Source organism: Oncorhynchus keta, chromosome 11 (genome assembly GCF_023373465.1).
Source record: "Oncorhynchus keta strain PuntledgeMale-10-30-2019 chromosome 11, Oket_V2, whole genome shotgun sequence".
NCBI classification, from domain to species: Eukaryota; Metazoa; Chordata; class Actinopteri; order Salmoniformes; family Salmonidae; genus Oncorhynchus; species Oncorhynchus keta.
Genome location: NC_068431.1, coordinates 51,244,591 through 51,266,383, shown reverse-complemented (window position 1 = coordinate 51,266,383; position 21,793 = coordinate 51,244,591). Strand labels below are relative to the sequence as shown.

The 21,793-nt window shown below is 43.0% G+C and overlaps 1 protein-coding gene across 2 annotated transcripts; it reads right to left on the bottom strand.

Moving 5' to 3' along the window:
* Positions 1-103: 103 nt before the first annotated feature.
* On the bottom strand, positions 104-20,516 carry LOC118390546 (platelet-derived growth factor receptor beta-like). 2 transcript variants are annotated; one of them, XM_035781220.1, is made up of 24 exons: positions 20,023-20,516; positions 17,095-17,173; positions 14,303-14,376; positions 13,845-14,126; positions 13,291-13,548; positions 13,013-13,143; positions 11,381-11,540; positions 10,988-11,171; positions 10,746-10,861; positions 9,062-9,182; positions 8,545-8,756; positions 7,991-8,085; positions 7,255-7,387; positions 7,016-7,120; positions 6,761-6,871; positions 6,498-6,660; positions 6,152-6,303; positions 4,285-4,403; positions 3,999-4,121; positions 3,201-3,312; positions 1,453-1,552; positions 1,234-1,339; positions 868-1,139; positions 104-601 (listed from the first exon to the last, which is right to left on the bottom strand). In XM_035781220.1, the coding sequence occupies exons 3-24, from the start codon at positions 14,349-14,351 to the stop codon at positions 439-441; spliced, it is 3,267 nt and encodes a 1,088-aa protein (XP_035637113.1). In that variant the 5' UTR covers positions 14,352-14,376; positions 17,095-17,173; positions 20,023-20,516; the 3' UTR covers positions 104-438. The 2 variants fall into 2 exon arrangements, with proteins under 2 accessions (XP_035637113.1, XP_035637112.1); XM_035781219.1 differs by lacking the exon at positions 17,095-17,173.
* Between the last annotated feature and the right edge of the window lie 1,277 nt (positions 20,517-21,793).

Sequence of the window (21,793 nt, the reverse complement as noted above, 5' to 3'; positions counted from 1 at the left end):
GTATGCCTCAATTGATTTAATCGCTTTTTCAAAGCATTATTTTGTCTAAAATTGAGAATGAGAAGTGCAAATATGAGTTGCATTACTGCAAGCTTACATACTCTTTAAATTATACTTTTTTAATGATTGAAATTAAATGTATTCCCATGCCAAATATAATTTTCTTTACAGTTTGACAACTTCAATTGGATTACATTTGTATATAATATTACCATTGCCATGTGTCAAACTGCTGATGCTTTTTTTGTGAATCATAGCATCACAAGGGGAAAAGTACCTGAAAGATATACAGTATATTACCAATATACAAAAATAATAACGATATAAAGTTTCCTAAAAGGGCCTACAACATTAGTGTTTAACTAGCAACACACATTGTCATGTACAACATTGTCCTTATACAGTAGACACCGCTAACTTCAGCTCTCTAATGAGGGGCTACAGGAAACTCTCCTCCACTTCAGGGGTACATGGAGACTGGGGGAGCTTGTCTTCTTGCGTGGGGGCAAGCACCGCTTCCTCTGTGGGTACTGGTTCTTCTTGGGGTGCTTCTGGTCCATCCAGGGAGGCTGTATCAGCCTGGTCGGTTGTGTTTGGAGGACTAAGAAGGCAGAACAAAGATCGTTTTCTACATTATTAATGCTTTATTAATGTCAGAGGGAAATCAATAAGACCATGTGTCAACTGGAAATCATTCAAAACAATAAGCAATAAACAAAAACCCAACATAAGAAAAGATTGTGCAGAATCGGGAAGTCCTCAAATGCCGCCTCTGACTCACGCAGCCACACTCTTCCTGTGGCAAACAGCCAGCCACAGAGTTGACAGACAAGAGACATATTCTGTGGAGAGAAGATCCTACGTTACCTTGATGTACTCTGTGTGGCGGTGTCCAGCACCTCACCACCTGCTTCTGCCTCTTCGGCTACATGGATATCTGGGATGGCGATTATGTAGTCAGTCTGGGAGGGGCCAGCCTCCGTCCCAGTCTCCTCTATCTCCCCTGTCTCCTGACCCATTCGATCCCCTGAGGAGGGGTCATCTGAAGACACAGCCGGGTTCCCTGCTGGTATAGGTTTGGACCTGATTGCAGCATGGTGGTCGCTCTTCAGAAAGCTCTCATTCACCTGGGTGTATTTCTGGGATGGTTTGGGAATGATATGGAGTTATTAATACATGAGCAATCAAAATAGTCATAGTCATAGTTTTGAGAATTATTCTCGTTTTCTATACCTTTTTGTAAGCATCAGTCAGCAGGTTTCCCGTCAAATTAACCAGAGAGGAGAAGAGTGGCCTCTTCTTGAATTTCTCATCCCAACACTTGCACATGATATCATAGCTGAAAGAACATTTTTATTCAGAGTGAATTTCACCTTGTCCTATGCATGCAGAAGTTATTTCACTTATAACCACAAAGCTCCCAGAGACAAAGAGAGACAGATGAGGCCTTACATCTCGTCTGTAGCATGAGCAGGTTTAGGCATCCTGTAGCCTCTCTTCAAGGCAGTGTAGAACTGTTCATTCATGGGAATGTCAGGATAGGGCGTTCCTCCTGAAGTTAGGCCGAAACAAGGTATATACAGTGCATTCGGAAAGTATTCAGCCCCCTTGACGTTTTCCAAATGTTCTTACGTTACAGCCTTATTCTAAAATTGATAGCTACTTTTTTACCCCTCATCAATCTACACACAATTCTCCATAATGACAAAGTGAAAACAGGGTTTTAGAAATAAAAAACAGAAATACCTTATTTACATAAGTATCCAGAACCTTTGCTAGGAGACTCGAAATTCAGCTCAGATGCATCCTGTTTCCATTGATCATCCTTGAGATGTTTCTCCAACTTGATTAAAACTCAATTGATTCGGAAAGGCACACACCTGTTTATATAATGTCCCACAGTTGACAGTGCATGTCAGAGGAAAAACCAAGCCATGAGGTCAAAGGAATTGTCCGTAGAGCTCCGAGACAGAATTGTATCTGGTGAAGGGTAACAAAACATTTCTGCAGCATTGAAGGTCCCCAAGAACACAGTGGCCACCATCATTCTTTGAAACCACCAAGACTCTTCCTAGAGCTGGTTTCCCGGCCAAACTGAGCAATCGGGGGAGAAGGGCTTTGGTCAGAGAGGTGACCAAGAACCCGATGGTCACTCTGACAGAGCTCCAGAATTCCTCTATGGAGATGGGAGAACCTTCCAGAAGGACAACCATCTCTGTAGCACTCCACCAATCAGGCCTTTATGGTAGAGTGGCCAGGCGGAAGCCACTCCACAGTAAAAGGAACATGACAGCCTGCTTGGAGTTCGCCAAAAGGCACCTAAAGGACTGTCAGACCATGAGAAACAAGATTCTCTGGTCTGATGAAACCAAGATTGAACTGTTTGGCCTGAATGCCAAGTGTCATGTCTAGAGGAAACCTGTTACCATCCCTAAGGCCACGCATGGTGGTGGCAGTATCATGCTGTGGGGATGCTTTTCAGCGGCAGGGACCGGGAGACTAGTCAGGATCAAGGGAAAGATGAATGGAGCATAGTACAGAAAGATCCTTGTTGGAAATCTGCTCCGGAGTGCTCAGGACCTCAAGCTGTGGAGAAGTTTTACCTTCCAACGACACTAAGCATACAGCCAAGACAACACAGTGGCTTTGGGACAAATCTCTGAATATCCGTGTGTGGCCCAGCCAGAGCCCGGACTTGAACCCGATCGAACATCTCTGGAGAGACCTGAGAATAGCTATGCAGCGATGCTCCCCATCCAGCCTGACAGAGCTTGAGAGGATCTGCAGAGAAGATTAGGAGAAACTCCCCAAATACAGATGTGCCCAGCTTATAGCATCATATCCAAGAAGACTTGAGGCTGTAATCGCTGCCAAAGGTGCTTCAACAAAGTACTGAGCAAAGAGTCTGAATGCTTATGTAAATGTGATATTTCAGTTTTTATTTGTGATACATTTGCTAAAATTTGTAAAAACCTGTTTTTGCTTCGTCATTATGGAGTATTTTGTGTAGATTAAAACATATTTTATTTATTTTAGAATAAGGCTGTAACGTAACAAAATGTGGAAAAATTCAAGGGGTCTCATTAGTTTCCGAATGCACTGTAACTAATATCAAGACATACATTCATAGATATTATCTCTAGTTGCAATAAGTAAAGAATCAAAACACATCTGTTCTATGCATAGATTTTTGTATTTACCTAGAGTAAAGATCTCTGAAAGCAGAATGCCAAAAGACCAAACATCGCTCAAGGTTGTGTAGAGGTTCTGGAAGATACTCTCTGGAGCCATCCACTTCAGTGGCAGGAATGTCTATGATTTCAGAGACATACTGTGGGTAATCCATTTTAGGTAATGACAGTTGCGATACAGAGTTACAGATGTAATTATGGAAAATGGCCTTCTGCTTTTGGTACAGTGAAGAAAATTGACAATGTTCTGGTATTCTGACCGAAGTCCTGTACCATCTATGGCATAATGACTTTTGGAAAGATGTTTCACATCCTCTTCTGATCTAAGACCAAAAAAAACAAAAGCCAAGAAAACCCCAGTGGAAAGAGTCTGCAGCCCAGATATCCAATAACTCAACCGCATTTCTGGCAAAAACAACTTCACCCTACTAGGAAGGTTTAGCATTTAAAAACCCTGAAAATGGCGCCTGCGCCATCTTTTTAACCTAAAACATATTTTACTCTCAGGATGTGCAGAATTAACCAGCAATACAGACAGCAGTCTGTTAGGGGGGAAAAAAATAGCTAAAGCCATTTTATACATTACAGTGATGTCGGTCAGATAGTTTGCATAAGTAGGTCATATTAACCCACATCTCTGGAAGTTCCTTATAAAAAAAATGTCTTTCAGTTTCAATCACTTTCATCTCCGAACAGAATGGCTGTTTGGTTGTTTCTTCCCCTCATTTGCTTACTGTACATCTTCCAATGGCCTGTAAACAAATACATAACGACAACAAACAAACAAAAACAAACAAATGAACTCACTTTGCCTTTGGCTATGTAGTTGGAGTCGTTCATGACATCACGGGCCAGGCCAAAATCACAGATCTTCACCAGCTTTCCCTCGCAGATGAGAACATTTCTGGCAGCCAGGTCACGATGAACACACTGTGAGGACAGGGCCAACAGTATAGACTATTATTGAAGTTCATGTGGCTTCAGTAAGGTAAGTTACACGTGTTCTCAAGAATTAAGGAGCGTTTGATGTGACATGGCAAGAAATGTCATGATATGAATCAGGATGTATTGTGAAGCTATTCCAATGTCATACATTCTTGGATGCCAGGAAGTCCATGCCCTTAGCCACTTGGTAGCTAAAGCCCACCAGATCTGTGTAGCTCAGAATTGGGGAGTCACTGATAGACAACGCGACGTCTGCTCTCTCTTGGCCTGAGCAACGTGAAAAGAGAACATCAAATTGTCATAGACTTTGAGCCAGACCGTGCAAACAATTTGATCAACTGATGGTGTTTATCAAAAGAACAGTGTTAAAAGGCATTGTCTGGTTACACAAGAGGTTGAAACATATGTGTATATTTTTCTGAAAGATGCTTGGTTGTCAAAACTCTAAGTGGAGAGAAAAGCTTCCCTATTTTGGTCTCTCCGGTAGTATTTCAACATCCGGGGTCTGTTTGTCTGCTCACCATCTGCCTGACAGGGATGTTGAAATGTCTTCAACAGACTAAAGTAGTATGAGGATGACCATTGTTTGCTGCTGCTTACCATAATACATGGTGAACAACCAAGTGTTCATCAAATACAATGTTGGTTTTATGAAGTGTTTTATGCCTTTCAGTATTTACATTGCTTAAACCAATTAATACAAAAGTGTGTGCCTGTGTCTGAAATGGCACCCTATTCCCTATATAGTGCACAACTTTTGACCAGGGCACATAGAACTCTGGTCAAAATGTGTGCACTATATTGGGAATAAGGTGCCATAAAACACATTTCTTTGTAGAAAGCAGGGGTCGGAACGAAAATACATTTCCAACCGGTTCATTTTGAACAGAACCATGATTTATTTTATTCTGTTCCACTGCTCCAATCAGCAAAATAAAGTTCTGAACCAGTTCAAACCTCCCAAAATGGAGTTGATATCGTTCTTTTCTGTTCATTTTTAAACCTCTGAAATCATACTTTTTAAACAATTAGCTCGACATTAAATTAATTCACCAATCATGCACTGCGGATAGAGCAGCTTGCTATGGAGCCGGAAAACTATAGCTCGGTGAGCTGTTTACCTGCTGTGATAGAAAGACAAGTGTAGGGCACGAGATGCAACTGAAACTTTACTGGTGTGGAGAGTGCAAGAGAGGGTGAAGGAGGAGGAGGCTTGGCTTCAAGTGCTGGGCATCTTGTGATGACATGCATTATCTGAATTAGGCCCACATAATCATACCTGGAGGATCGGCTTTTATAGAGGAACTTTGAATGTCTTTGAACTTCAGAGTTGGTTTCATGTTGGACCAGAGCTAGCTAGCTAACAAGCTTGTGTGTGGAGAGCGGCACCTGGATTAAAAGCACTTCTTAACTTTTTGTAGTTAATACATCCAATGTGAAATGTGATAACTATAGAATCCCTAACTAGAATTGAAAAAGTGAATCCATTCTCCTCTAATAAAACATCTCTCTCCCTAACTTCTGAATCATACTTAAGTCAGTAGGCTACTAGACAATGCTTGGAGGGGGATGGGCAGGTAGCCTAAATGAACACATACTGGCAAAGATTGTCAGCTGGCACTGGAAGAAGTTTCTGATTGACAGAGGGAGGGCTTTGAATAGGTGCTTCGTTGCGTTTTTTATGGGACTGGAAGAAATGGCCAGAACATTAAACAATGTTATTACCCGGTTCCATGTTTTTAAAATAACAGTTCTGTTCCAGGAAAGTATAGATCACTTTCGTTCCCGGTTCTGAATCTGTTCCTTGTACTTTTTGTTTTGTAAAGTTATTTTTCAGGTTTTCGGTTCTGGTCCCTGAATTGGTTCCAACCCCTGATAAAGAAAGTACCCACTGGGCACAGGCGTCAATTCAACGTCTATTCCACATTGCTTCAACATCATTGAGTTGAAACGACGTAAAAACAATGTCGATTCAACCAGTGTGTGCCCAGTGGATAATGTGTACAAAAATGTACCTTGTCCTTGGTAGTTGTTGTCCTGATGGTAGGGTGTCTCATTGACTGAAGTCTCGATGTCTGCATACTTGATGTTGTCACTCAGCTCTTGCATTGGGACATAATTTAAAGAATCTTCCTTGGTCATGTCCATGTAACCCCCATCGCACTCACTGTCAAAAACCAAGGGCATAATTTGTTACAATAAGTGATAGTACATATTTGACTTAAAAAGATGTACTACCATCTTTGACAGAAAGCATTGGCCTCTGAATCCATTTTCCAATGCACCTTAACATTGAATGTTGATGGATGATTTTGCAATGTAAAATTAGTAGTGTGTACTTCGGGAAGGCATCACTCTTGCCTTTTTCCCTGGATTTGGACTGTACTCTCTGTGCTGTTCCTGCACATATCAGCATCCCTGCGGTTTTTGTCTGCGTAGTACTGCAGGAAGGTATGCTTATTGCGGTGAAGGTAGTCAACCAGGTCACCATAGCAACAGTACTCAGTTATGAGGTAAATGGGACCTTCAGGACACAGGAAAGCAGGCAGTTGTTAACACATACTTTGACTAAAATATCAGAATATGTTAAGTCTATAAGCAGTGGCATGCTTTCCAGTTCCCACCTCGTTTCGTACAAGCCCCCAGTAGGTTGACGATGTTTAGATGGGGCCCAAGGTGACTCATTATCTTCAGCTCAGATATCAGAGCCTGAGTCTCACTTGTCCTTGCTGTGGCTGTCAGTCAAAACAATAGCAGAACATGCAGCGGTGCAATATTTTCACATGGTAGAATGAGTAACGAGTAACGAGTAACAAGGTCAGTGTGTAAAATAGAGGAAATGCCAAGTTGTTGGTAATAGTAATGCATAAAGCACTCACACTTGAGCATCTTCACAGCCACTTTGGTGGTGGACTGAGAGTGACCAAGGCCATAGGCTGTGGCCTCCACGACCCTCCCAAATGCTCCAGAACCCAGAGTGTGACCTGGTATGACAGAAAATGAGGTGTACTGTTAGCTTAGCTAATGTCAAATATATCAATACATTATGATTCATAAATAGGCTGCAGTATTCACACAATTATACTAAAACATTCCCTGTAATGTAGTAGTCGCTCACCCAGGACCAGGCTATCCCGGGGAACCTCCCAGACACAGTCATATGGCAGGTGCATGGGGTCCATGTAGGTGTACTTATGGCCATCTGAGCTCACTGACTCGATCACCTTCCAACGGATCTCATACCGGGGCTTCTAAAGGCAGGTACAAAAGGCTGTCAGAGTTTTATATATCATATATTGAAGTAATAAGGCACGAGGGGGTGTGGTATATGGCCAATATACCACAGCTAAGGGCTGTTCTTATGTACGACGCACCGCGGAGTGCCTGGACACAGCCCTTAGTCGTGAAAAATTGGCCATATAGCACAAACCCCTGAGGTGCCTTATTGCTATTATAAACTAGTTACCAACGTAATTAGAGCAGTAAAAAAGACATGTTTTATCATACCCGTGGTATACGGTCTGATATACCATGGCTGTCAACCAATCAGCATTCAGGGCTCGAACCACCCAGTTTATCAACAGAATTATACTTCATTGTCCCCGAGGGGAAATTTGTCTTGGACAATGAAAGAGTGCTGCTACTTCCACAAAAATACATGAATACATAGAATCAACAGAAAGTTTGTTATGCCATGCAAGGCTGTGACTTAAGGCAGTTAAACATGATTTCAGACCTACTGGCCAGGCTCCAGTCAATTATTGTAGTCTTCGCTAATTTTACAGTCCCAACAGTAGCATCACTATCAAGACAAATGTGTTGGGAAGGAGATGTGTTTCTGTTTGGGGGCTCACCTTTCTCCAAAGGGCGATGAGGATGATGAGGAAGATGACGGCAATGACCACCAGGGCTAACACTGCAGCCAAGACAGCCACCTGGGAGAACAGAGCTGCAGATGCACACACAGAGAAGGAGCTCATACAAGAGGAGAACCTCAGCGTTCCTTATTCATACTCTGTTCGTAAAAGTCAAAGACTTAGCCAAAGACTAATACATTTCTACGATTTTATTTGTATAAATATGTCTGTAAAGTGTATTGAGGCTTTTGACCAATGCACTTTAAATAGATTGTGATTTTAAATAGTAAAGGCAATCAAATTGTTTCCATTTTAAATGAAACATTTTAAATGAGAGTTACTGTAACTACTTATAGCTTATTTGCATCTATGTAAATACATATCGCTTATTTGCATCTATGTAAATACGTATCGCTTATTTGCATCTATGTAAATACGTATCGCTTATTTGCATCTATGTAAATACGTATCGCTTATTTGCATCTATGTAAATACGTATCGCTTATTTGCATCTATGTAAATATGTATCGCTTATTTGCATGAATGCTTACAGTTCGAGACCAGTTTGATGTCCCAGGCCCTGCGCCCTCTCTCGTTGCGGGCTTCACAGCGTACTGATGTAATACCCCCCATGGTCTGGAAGGTCAAAAGGCTGCGGACTTGGTTGACCCCTGAGGCCTCGATGTAGCTGACGTTCATCTGGATGCTGACGTTCTCTTGGTCAGCCGACAGAGACTTCCATGCTGTGGTCTTATTACTGCATCTTGGGTGAAGATGTCATAATTAGCTTCGAATGGTGATAGAAAATATGCTTGTTCAGGTCGCGAGACTTTCTGTCTGAGCGAGATATGAGGCGACTGGGAGAGAAGAAAAAAAACAGCTGTAGACTATTGAGAGTCCAAAATAAGCAACAGGTCTAACAAATATTACTCAATTGTTTAATTACAATGTGTGACCCCTTTGTAACACTGCCCTCTACAGATTGAGAGTTAAAAGTCAAAACACAACTGAAAAGCCTGAATATGCTTCATTGTGTTGTTCAGTATTTCCAGGGGTCTGTTCCCTTACTTTCCAATGCTTTCACAGCTGTACCAGTGGACGGTGGGTGTGGGGACCCCCTCTGTGACACAGAGCACTCCGTGGCCCTGGTCTATGTGCTGGTCAGACAAATCTATTATCTTCGGGGAAGCTGCAGGGAGTGGAAATATCCAATGAGACAGTGAAAGGTAGTGAAACATAGACTGAGCAAAAATATAAACGCAACATGTAAAGTGTTGGCCCCATGTTTCATGAGCTGAAATAAAAGATCCCTGAAATGTTCCATACGCACCAAAAGCTTATTTCTCTCAATTTCTTTGCACAAATTTGTTTACATCCCTGTTAGAGAGCATTTTTCCTTTGCCAAGATTATTCATCCACCTGACAGGTGTGGCATATCAAGAACATTGTGCTGGGGACAATAAAAAGGGCCACTCTAAAATGTGCAGTTTTGTCACACAACACAACACAATACCACAGATGTCTCAACGTTTGAGACTGCGTGCAATTGGCATGCTGACTGCAGGAATGTCCACCAGAGCTGTTGCCAGAGAACTGCATGTTAATGTCTCTTCTGTAAGCCTCCTCCAAGATCATTTTAGAGAATGTGGCCTCACAGCCCCAGACCACGTGTAACCACGCCAGCCCAGGACCTCAACATCTGGCTTCTTCGCCTGCGGGATCGTCTGAGACCAGCCACCCGGACAGCTGATGAAACTGTGGGTTTGCACATCCAAATAATTTTTGGACAACCGGTCAGAAACCGTCTCAAGGAAGCTCATCTGCATGCTCGTCGTCCTCACCGGGATCTTGACCTGACGGCAGTTCCTAACCGACTTCAGTGGGCAAATGCTCACCTCCGATGGCCACTTGTACGCTGGAGAAGTGTGCTCTTTTACACGTCGTGTGGGCGAGCGGTTTAATGATGCCAACGCTGTGAGCAGAGTGTCCGATAGTGGCGAAGGGGTTATGGTATGGGCAGGCATAAGCTACGGACAATGAACACAATTGCATTTGATCGATGGCAATTTGAATGCACAGAGATACCGTGACGAGATCCTGAGGCCCATTGCCGTGCCATTCATCCGCCGCCATCACCTCATGTTTTCAGCATGATATTGCACAGTCCCATGTTGCAAGGATCTGTACACAATTCCTGGAAGCTGAAAATATCCCAGTTCTTCCATGGCCTGCATAATCACCAGACATGCCAGCCGTTGAGCATGTTTGGGATGCTTTAGATCAATGTGTACGACAGCGTGTTCCAGTTCCCAACCAATATCCAGCAACTTCGCACATCCATTGAAGAGTAGTTGGACTCTATGTGAAGGAGATGTGTCTCGCTGCATGAGGCAAGTGGTTGTCACACCAGATACTGACTGGTTTTCTGATCCATGTCCCTGCATTTTCTTTTAAGGTATCTGTGACCAACAGATGCATATCTGTATTCCCAATCATGTGAAATCCATAGATTAGGGCGTAGTTAATGTATTCGAATTATATGAAATCTAACTCAATAAAATCTTGGAAATTGTTGCATGTTGTGTTTACATTTTTGTTCAGTGTAGTTGATTGTTTAATCAATAGAAGAAACTGTTCAACATCCTTTAAATTCAAACATGATAACTCAATAAAGAAAAATGGCTGAATAGTGATCCCATCTAATGTAGATATGTCTGTCCAGAGTTGATAATGATTCAGGCGTGTATCTTACACTTGACTTGAAGATCAAAGGTTATCTCCTTGACGTCGTCTTCATTGGCCACCTGGACAGTGTAGAGCCCCCTCTGTTCCATCCGGACCCGTACCAAGGTCAGAGTACTGAGGTAACTTAAGGTCAAAGGTCAAACAAAACACAATCAATATCATGGGGCTTATGTACTGATTCTCAATTTCATTGTCACCATAATAATAGATTTCTTTGTTGGGCTGTTCATGATCATATATGATGGGTACCTGGTCTCATGCACCTCTCTGGTGTCAATGGAGACAGTTTCCCCAGTAAGGGTGGTGTTGTCTCTGGTCCAGAGCACCTGAGGTTTGGGAAACGCTTCGATCTGCACTGTGAGCGCAACGCTCTGATACTGCAGCGCTGAAACATTGGTGTTGATGGAGGGTTCCAAATCCACAAAGCCCCGTTCTGTAAAATGACATTTGAATAGAAGATCACTCACTACCTTATGGCAAGAACATCAATCAGTTAGATACTTTCCAAAGCAGACACACACAAAGCCCATTGAGGTCCCATTACATTGTGCATAGTATTTCCACCTTTTCATTCGATTTAATGAAAAGTTACTCCGCTTATGTTGTTGTGAGTTTGGAAAAGCTTTGAGGGTGTTTGCTCACCCAGAACAGTGACAGTGAGATTATCCATGGCTGACTTTCCGGAAAAAGGGTGCTGCACTCGGCAGATGTACTGGCCAGAGTCCTCCAGAGTAACACTGGAGATGTTCAAGAAGGAGCGGATTCTAATCTCCGATAGAAAGTCTGTCAGTGGCTCAATTGTCTTCAGATGGAAACAAATTATAACAGAGGTAAGAACAGCATAGCAACAACCTAATTATCAACAAAAGAGATGATTATGCTTGGTAATATATGTCATGACTGTCTTGATCAGGTCAGGTTACAGGCGACCACAACCCTACAGATTATCTCTCAACCCCAACAGAGGAGGAGAGATCTGTGGGTCTGAAGACGTGGGGAGTTTTATGGCCCCTCACGCCCCTGGTAAATCTCAGGCCACAGACAAATTCCTTTGTCCTGTTACTATGGAGAACCAGCATTAGAACAGTAAACATGAAATAAAGGGACTTTGGAACAATGGTTTCCGTCAGCCACAATGGTGGTCATGACGATAGATGGACTATGAAAATGTATGTCATTTTTGTTCTGTTATTAAAGGTTAATAGATGACGTTATTACAAAAACATTGTAACATGAAGGGTTTTCCTAGTATATGTTTGATGTTTATACATTGTACGTTGTATGGAAAATATCCAAATCAAAGAACATGTTTTGGGGAAGATGAAATGTTAAGTTAGTTGAGCTTGCCCTAAAGGCGGCTACGCCCACTTCTGACCCAAGGGTATAAAACGTGTGAGTATAGAATTTACAACAGGACTACGTGACCCCAGCTGCAGCAGGGTCTGAAAAAGTCGACCAACCCAGAACGCAACGCAATCATTTTCTACCCAAGCTACGGATGAGTAGCTGTGTCTAAGCGGGTGAATTCAAGTTGAACCACCTAGCCTCCATCTCCTATCGAATCGTGGTATCTAAAGGGTTTCATTCCTATGCTGTGAGCTCTGAGCTACAGAGCTGTCTGTCCTCCTTCCAGAGAAAGGGGTGGGGGAACAGACTCCTACGTCAAAAAGGACAGTGACACCGGGAGGACGCGCAGGAGAAGTGCGTCATCGAACCGTGGAAAGGTCCTGGTAGAGAATCCCAGGAGAGCGGCAGTTTGAGTTCACCAAATGTGTACTTCTTGCGTACTTCTTTTTAATTTTTTCTCTCTCTTTTGAAATCCCCATTGTGGGTAACACGCGCCATAGTGTGTTGGCCCGTTATACTAAGTTCAAATCAATAGCCTATAATGTGTTTTGTCTATGTGTATATTTTATCATCATTTTAGCTTTTTAGTAAATAAATATTCAACTAAGATTGGTGTGGTGCGAATTCATTAGTGGGACCCTGGTCCGTGCAGATTCAAGGGCTATACAACGTTCAGATTATGAGACTGAGGCAACTGGTTAATTAGCGGCTGTTGTAAAATCGATATTCTGATATTCTTTGAGTTCATTTGGGAAATAGAAACTCAATAAAAACTAGTTTTCCCATGGTGCCCCAGGTTTATGAGTTAACAATTGCTTGATTCAGTTAATCACACGTAATTAGAAACGTGTAGTAACTCGATGAGCAACAGTCGTCACATTAACTAATACAACGTCACGACATATAGGTCACATATTGTCCACTCACCTCTTTACGAGGAAAATCCCATTCGAAGTAAACCATCTCTGCTTCTTCTACAGTACAATTAACCATTAAGGCCTCGCCTTGTTTCAGCACCGTCTTTGAGAGTGTCATGAAGGCGTTCATGGATTTGGGGACTGGAAAGAGTCAATTGGAAGAGGACATTATAACAGGTCCGACCTTCCTGCAGCCTGGTCTTCAATAAGCGTTCAATTGTGCGTTGAGACACTTTTCATTTTTATTTTGGTTGAAGTTTCACTTTGAGGGTTGACACAGAGCCTTACCCACAATGCTGTAGACATAATACACCTGGGACGCCTTCTCCTCTCCGTTCATGGCACCTCGGCAGATGTAGGAGCTGTCTTTCAGGATGGCGGTGAACCCTTTACTGGGGTGGTATGTTCCCTCCACACGGGCCTTGCTGGCCCGCTCGTACAGGGTCACGTTAATGCCAGGGTCAGTAACCACGCAGGGAATGGTACCTTCCTCTCCCTCCTTCATCACTACTGCTTGCTCCAGGGGAAGAAACCATTCCTCAGGGTCTGGGGAAGTAAAAAGGGAGGTAAAAACAACAATTTGTATTAGCTTCGAATTGTAACAGTTTGTTCCTCCATAGTCCTCCTAAAATAGAAGGTTCAGTGGTCTAGGATGGTCTAGTGGTCTAAGCTACTGCCTCCAGATCACATATATCGCTGCAGCATGGGTCGAATCCGGCCCACTGCTATTTCAGCACACTCGCTCCTCTATATTTCCTCTCTACCTTTGTCCTATCCAATCAAATAAAAGACAAATGCATGACAAAGAAAATAGAAGGTTCATAGAGGGTGTTTGGTCTCACCTGGTACAAACACTGATATGTCCTTGGCCTCCTCTGTAGAGGGCTCTTCACAGATATAGTTCCCAGAGTGCCTCCAGGTGACGTTGTGGAGGACCAGCACACTGGTGGTTCCCCTGTCCTCCACAGCCACTCCCTCCAGGCTGGGGTCGTGGGGAGACTTCCAGGTCACCTTGCTCCAACCAGAACAGACCACCGTGAAGGAGGAGTTGGTGCTCAGTATGACCTCCTTCTCACTGGGGCTGAGCTCCAGACTGAAGACCTCTGGACAAAACTGCAGCAGCACTGGGAAATGTATTTAGTATTTATTAGGATCCCGAATTAGCTGCTGCCAAGGCAGTGGCTACTCTTCCTGGGGTTCAAACATAATGAGATGAACAACGTGAACACGTTACAAATGTGCAATCTTGACCAATTCACGACCCAACTACAGTGTAAAAACCCATTTAGCTTTTTCTTACCTGTAAAGATGGCCACCAAAGGCAGAGACTTTGCCAAGCCCAGCTCCATAGTGCCGGTGTGAATTGATAACACTCTGGAAAATAAACATTGAATGGTGAAGGAGTGCGTAAAGGAGTACTGTGTAGAGAGAGGCCTTTAAATACTATGTATGTGATGTTTTTAGAGGGTTTGTAAAGCATGGAGGACTTGCCGTGTCTGGAAACAATTAGGCTCAAATCAAAGAGTGGAGAACACAAAGATGGCGAGGACACTGGGACAGGAATGAGTGGGTGTACTGGGAGTGCACAGAGCATGTCAACTCAAGTAAGTAAGGTCTGTGAAATGGAAGCTCACCAACCAGGGGTAGATGTAACATAGTAAGTGTAAATCTGTCTTCCTCCATATGTTACGTTTCGTATGGTATGTTTTCATTTGGGGATGTCCATCATCCATTTTGTATGATACACTCTTAGAAAAAAAAGTTGTATTGTATCTAGAACCAGAAAGGGTTCTCCGGCTGTCCCCATAGGAGAACCTTTTGAACACTTTTTGGTTCCAGGGAGAAACGTTTTGATTCTAGGTAGAACCCTTTTGGGTTTCATGTAGAACCCTTTCCACAGAGGATTATACATGGAACCCAGAAGAGTTCTACCTGGAACCAAAAAAGTTTATCCTGTGGGCACATCCGCAGAATCCCTTTGGAACCCTTTTTCTTCCTAAGAGTGTATGTTACAAATGAGCTAGGCTAGGGGTTAAGGTTAAAGTTAGGGGTTGAGGTTAGGGATAAGGTTTGGGTCAGGAGTTAAGGTTGGCATTAAGGAAATCATTAGTTAACCTGCTAAGTAGTTGCAAAGTAGCTAAAGCGTTTTAGGTAGTTGTTGCAAACTTACTAATTAGCTAAAATGCTAAAGTTGTCTGTGATGTGATCCGAACAATCAAACTTTGGGTATACGCCCACCCATCATCCCTCCCCGCCCACCCCCCGCCCCAAACTCCCTTCTTTCGTTTTTGGCTTAAATAACCATACGAAATGTAACACATCTGTCACAGATTTACATTTACTCAGTAGCGGTGCGTGGCTAAAATCACTGGGGAAACCAAGTCAGAAAAGTCAGAGAATTACGTTGTTTGCTCTGTGACCTGTTAGTTCATTTGCCTTGCGACCTTGATATATAGGCCTAAGACCGACACAATAAGAAGATACAGTGGCAGAATAAATTCAATCACACCTTTGTTTCCTCACAAAACCAGAGCAACCTCTGTCTGGTGAAATCCACAAAGCATAAGCATATTGCAAATGGTTACATGACCAACAGCATGGTCATGCAAGTTAATGTTTCCGGCATTTTCAGACTGCTAAACAACTATTTATTTAGAACCACGGAGAGTTACCGCAAGTCGCAAAGAAAACACAAGCTGCCTCCACTATTCCATCAACATCACACATTCACTGATAGTTAGTCTAATACAGTGACAACTAAAGGATACCAAAAACAATTTAGTTCAGTCAACATAAGCTAAATATGATGTGGCTTTCCATGGTTCTGATTTGTGTGTGTAAGCTAGTTAACATTAGCCTTCTACATCTAGATACATTTTGAACTTCCATCCTCTCAGTCCAGGGGACACAATGTCTGAATGAATTTTTGGATCAGAGTTGCCGTTACAATCATTGGCCAGTACGGAGAATTAAGAAAAACCACAAGTCCAAATCCCTATCTTCATCCATGGCTAATTTAGGAAAGGGACAATTTTAGCTAGCTAGCTAGCCACCGGAGGACAACAAACAACGAGATGCAACAATTCAAGAATGTTTCTATCAATGACGAATTCCACTTGATGCGATGTGATAGGAGTGAAGTCAAATCCAAACTGGCTTCCCTTGACACTTATTTTTGGTGCACCAGGACCAATCACAGTTGAGCTCACTCAGTTTAGCTCAACACTGATTAGCTATTATTTTATACTTTTTTTTCAAGGCAGGCCAAATGCATGCTGGCTTTCCTTGCATTGGGCTCCCGAGTGGCGCAGCAGTCTGAGGCACTGCATCAGGTGCTACTATAGTACCTGGTTCGAATCCAGGCTGTATCCAGCTGTGATTTGGAGTTCTATACTGTGGCGCACAATTAGCCCAGCATCGTCTGGGTTTGACCGAAGTAGGCCGTCATTGTAAATAAGAATTTGTTCTAAACTGACTTGCCTAGTTAAATTTTAAAAATGCTACTGGCGGCAACAATGCCATACTCTTTATGACCAGATATGGCCTACAGAGACAGAGGGGCGCTGTTTTGCTCGGATGCTTTCTCCGGTGAGGTAGATTCAGGCTCTTGCGAATTTAAGGACGATTATGGAAACACAGAGAGACTAAATATTTTGTTTTGTTTCTTTGTCAATATTTGGAGGAAGCCCGGCTTCCCTTGGCATTGCATAGATACACGGCACTGCATTTACTATGTTTCTCCTACTCTTTGAGGCCAGGCTGAGCTCACAGTCAAAATAGAGATGTCGCGGCTGGGGTTTCCCAAAATGTATGACATACTGCTTCTGGAATTCTCTACACCAACCAGCAGGTCTTTCTTCCTCTGCACTTTTAGAAAAGGTTTGTATTAAACTATTGAGAGTAATTTTGTTTGTACAATCTGAGTCATGGTATCTTGTATGATTCATATTTTCCATTCAGTCATAGTCATTATGTTGTAAAGGCCATTGCTATTCGGAGTCGAACATCGTTGGTTGTCTCAGACCACTGGCTGCCGAACAAAAAAGCAGCAGGACACTGCTGTCTGTCTGGTACCATGAATCAAAAGCATACCTCTCTGCTACAAGACCCTTCAGGCAGCTATCGTGATCCTCAGCAAGTGAAGTTAATGTCCTTCCCAGCTACAGTATGTCTGAAAGTGAGAGTACAGACGGGGCATTGGTGGCAACTCGCGGGCAAGAGGTGCAGACAGACAGAACCTCACTGAGATGTGCCTGCCCTGTAAGCCTCTCTTTCTCTCTCTCCCTGTTTCCCTCCTTCTGGTTTTTACTAGAGCTAAAAACAGACCCCCCTATATCCTTTCATCAATCACACTGCCTTTTTCTCTGGGGAATGAACAACTCAATAAACAGACCCCAGGCATTTCAGACCGAATTAAAAAGAATTGCTCTAGCTACCTGATCATTTCAATTTTGTGTTCCCTCTGGAAACAAACGGAATATGGCATGGATTTAATGACTAGACCACGCAGGCCAAGTATAAGGAAATTCCATCTGAAAGAAGCAATGTGTTTTCAGGGGAAAATATAAAGAGGTAGAGGACGAGTGGTTAAGGGAGGAGGCCACATAGAGGGAGATGTTGCGAAAGAGCCCCAAAGATAGGGGGAATTTTCCACAGAAAGCCAGAAAGCCAATGCGATCAAAATACCTTGTTGAGATAAACAGCTCTTTTCTAATCAAGCATCCTCTCAGGACTAGTGCTCTTTGAGGAATTAAAACAAACATTATTTGCCAGAAACCAAAACCTCTCTCTGGCAAAGGTTTGCAAATGAACTCTTTCAGAAAAGCATCAATAGTATGTAAGCACATTGGCCCAGGTCCTATAATGCTAGTTGGCCGCTGCCCAAGAGGGGCTGGCTGTGAGTCAAAATGTCTAATAAAACAAAATAAACTGTCTCTATGTGACCTGACCTCAGATCAAATAAAGGCTGTTTACATGAACACACACAAACTCATTTCACACTCATACTACCTCCTCACCAGGGAGGTACCACTGAGTAAGTGAGAGATACTTTATCTAGAGGTCTAGGAAAATTCGGGATAAGACTGAATTGCCAACGGAACTGAACTGGGCATCACCTCATCAGTTCAATCAGTTATAGTCTGGAGCATGGTGTTTACGAAGCCCTCTGAGCTGAGCTAAAGAAGCCAGCTGCTTTCTTATCATTGTGAGGGAGGCAGAACCTGGCCATCACAGTGTCTCTGTGATGAGGAACACTGGCCTCCCTTGTGTGGGGGGCGAGTGACTGACACACCAGACGCAACCAGCCTGCGACCACAGATGCTGATCTGTGGCACCCTACCATAGCCGCACTGCATGCCATGTGTTTCCCACCAATCGGAAAGGCTGCAAAACAAACTGAACCTCTGTTTCATATGGCCTACGCTCCTGTATCCAATTTAGCACCGTCAAGTACTCCATGACTGGTACATTTTCAGCCCACGTACAGTCTGCAGCAGACCCTCTCATTGGGTATGGCATATTTTTATTTTATTTTAAATATGTACTAAATTAAATACAAGCTCCTCCTAGATCGTCGCAGGCCTATTAAATGGTAATAGGCGCTCGAGTAGCCGCTATAGCAAAATGCAATGGAAATGAAATCACACAGAGGCCATCATTTCACCGTTTCAAATACGCGTAAATAAGCTGTACTCCTTGAGAGTTTGGCCTGTCTAGATGGTACATAAACGACCCTGCAGCAGTATATCGATCGTTGTCATTTTCAGTACTAAGCAAATGTTCATCTGTGACCAAAACAAGGCTTTAATCAATTTAACACATGTTCCATGCATTGTCTGGATTGAAGGGAGGGCTAGGTGGTGGTTATAGAGTAATCAGGTTACAGGGTATAGAGCGGTACCCAGTTCTGGGTTAGAAGAGTATTTTATGCCATTGTTTTTAGTTGAGGGAAGTCTTGCGGTATTACGTTTACCCCATTGAGGTCAGTACATTCTGTGATGGAAAGTAAGTGTCTAGTAAAGATGGAAGGGCGTATGGGCATGAAACTCTACACTGCACAATCTGCTATTGCAATTTTGGTTTCTTTTTGCACCATGTGATCTAGACGAGCTGTTTTTTATCACAGCTACAGTAGTGGGTTCCTTTCTTTTTTGTTGTTGATGCTTTCGCGTGAATTGTGTATCCGCGGTGACATTCCACGTGCCTTCGTTCTTCTGTAACTGTGCAAGAAGCACTGGCAGCACACAGCAGTGTTGACTCCAATGTGCAGAATAATACACTGTTGGTAAATGATGCCACTGAAACCGCTGTGGAATAGTCAATATATAATGAGCTGTGTGGCTTATGGCACATTATGCAACAGCATGGTAACACGCCATGTCTATGTGCTCTTTGACCATTGTGCCATTGAACTGAAATCCAAACAAGTGTTCATGTCGAACAGCCCTCATTGAAGGAGATGAGTGATATCCATAGAGGGTCAGTACATCTTTCAACAGATAGATGTGTGTGGGCCGTCGTGGCTCTCAGCCCATGTTATATGCTGTTTTCTTTTCATCTATCTTGGGAACAAGTTTTGACCACCTTGTCCGTCGAACTGAAGTACTTTGAGTAGCCTTCCGTGTCTGGAAGTACTATTTGGTTCGAATCCTCTTGTTATCATTTAGCTGCCTTGCCTGATGGGAAGGGATGCACAGCAGGGGATACGCAAACCAGCTGCACTGAGAGACAAGCTATTCGGAAGAACACCCGTTTGTGTTGTTCACTCTGGCAATGCCACAAGAGAGACCCATCAGGATGTGGATAAGCTTTGTCACCCATCACCAAATCGGGGGGTTTTATAATGCCTGAGAGCAGAGAAACCAGTACTGTCTCACATGCAAAAGTGTGGGTTGGCAGTTGTACAATAGTCTGGGCTGGTTGTAGACAGAGAGACGCAGCCTTGAAACCCTCCTTTTTGTGTGTTAGAATAAGGGTGGGAAGAAGAAAGGTGATAAGGACGGTGTTGTTGTCACTTACCTTGGGAGAGTTCCTCTCCACATTTTTCACCACCCTGTCGTGTCTGTTGACTCGTATGATTTCTCGTATCCTTTCTGAGTTGGAGAGAAGTCCTTGATTTTGATGTTGAGCGAGCTCCTTCAATTTGCAGGGATGTATGGGTGGAAACCTTCCGTCTGGCGCATGCTTTCGAAGAGTGGGTGTATGGGAAGTAAACAATACACAACAATTCTCTTGAAGCCATTAGGGTAAACAGTTCCTCCTCCTTGAACAGGACAGCATTCTGGCTAGAATTGCTATGTCCGTTCTTACTACAAAAGGACAAAAAAATCAATACAAAATAAATATCTTATCCACTGGCAGAAGTCTATTATTGCCTTGTAAAGTCAATATCATTCCATTTCGATAAAGAGCGAGAAAAGAGAATGGCTGCTGCCTTTCTTTGAGGGTCCAAGCTCTATATCTGTTTTCAATCTTGGCTCTTCAGCCCTTCTTTTTCCTTTTCCTTCTCAGGATGTGAGTGGCTGGCTAGAAAATGCAGGGCGCTCGCCAGAACCTTGGCTAGAGCTTTTTTATTTGTGTTTTTTTTTGTGGGGGAAGGGGAAGCAAGGTCAGTGGAGGGATTTAACTGGTTTCTGTGAAGTCACTCTTGGACAGATACCGTCTAAATGTTCCGTGTGTGTTTGTGTATGCATGAGTTTAATCGTCTTCCATTAGCTAAAATAATACAATAGTGAAACTAAATTCAATACTTCAAAACTTGTATGAGTTTTTAGAGATCGCATTTTGATCTTATTTATCCCGACTGTGTTCGGGATCATATTCATATGAGATTTCCCACATAGCACTGCTGTAGAGAGAAGGAGATGTTAGTGCTGGCATGTTCCTGCTCTCTCTGACACAGCAGTGTTTGTCATGGCTCTGCTCTGTGGGAGGACTGGCACACACACACACACCCACATTATATGAGGCAGACCTTGATTACTGACCTCACCAGTTTTCGACCAGTGTGTGGGGGTAACCGCGAAAATCAAATTGAAGTTTACTGGTCACGTACACAGATTTGCAGATGTTATCGTGGGTGTAGCGAAATGCTTGTATTTCTAGCTCCAACAGTGTAGTAATAATACCTAGAAAACAATACAAAACACTATGCACATTATTCAAAAGTAAAAAGAAAGAAATTAAGAAATATGAGAATGAGCAATGTCAGAGTCCGGAACAAATAAATAAAGTATTCAGACCCCTTGACTTTTTCAACATTTTTCTACGTTACAGACTTGTTCTAAATTTGATTGAATTAATTTTTCTCTCTCATCAATCTACACACAATACCCTATAAGGACGAAGCAAAACAGGTTTTTAGAAATTTTTGCAAGTTTATTACAAATAAAAACTCAAATATCACATTTACATAAGCATTCAGAGCCTTTACTCAATACTTTGTTGAAGCGCCTTTGGCAGCGATTACAGCATCGAGTCTTCTAGGTATGACGCTACAAGCTTGGCACACCTGTATTTGGGAAGTTTCTCCCATTCTTCTCTGCATATCCTCTCAATCTTTGTCAGGTTGGATGGGGTGCGTCGCTGCACAGATGTTTTCGGAGATGTTCGATCAGGTTCAAGTCCGGGCTCTGGCTTGGCCACTCAAGGACATTCAAGACGTCCCAAAGCCACCCCTGCTTGGCTGTTTGCTTAGGATCGTTGTCCTATTGGAAGGTGAACCTTCGCCCCAGTCTGGGGTCCTGAGCACTCTTTGAGCAGGTTTTCATCAAGGATCTCTCTGTATTTT

Excerpts from the sequence above, each read along its gene's own strand:
- LOC118390546 (XM_035781219.1), bottom strand. The coding sequence starts at position 20,045 with ATGTGGAGAGGAACTCTCCCAAG. Across the intron at positions 7,388-7,990 it reads TCATCGCCCTTTGGAGAAAG|AAGCCCCGGTATGAGATCCG; the intron begins GTGAGCCCCCAA and ends ACCTGCCTTTAG. Across the intron at positions 3,313-3,998 it reads ACTACATAGCCAAAGGCAAA|ACATTCCTGCCACTGAAGTG; the intron begins GTGAGTTCATTT and ends CTGAAATCATAG.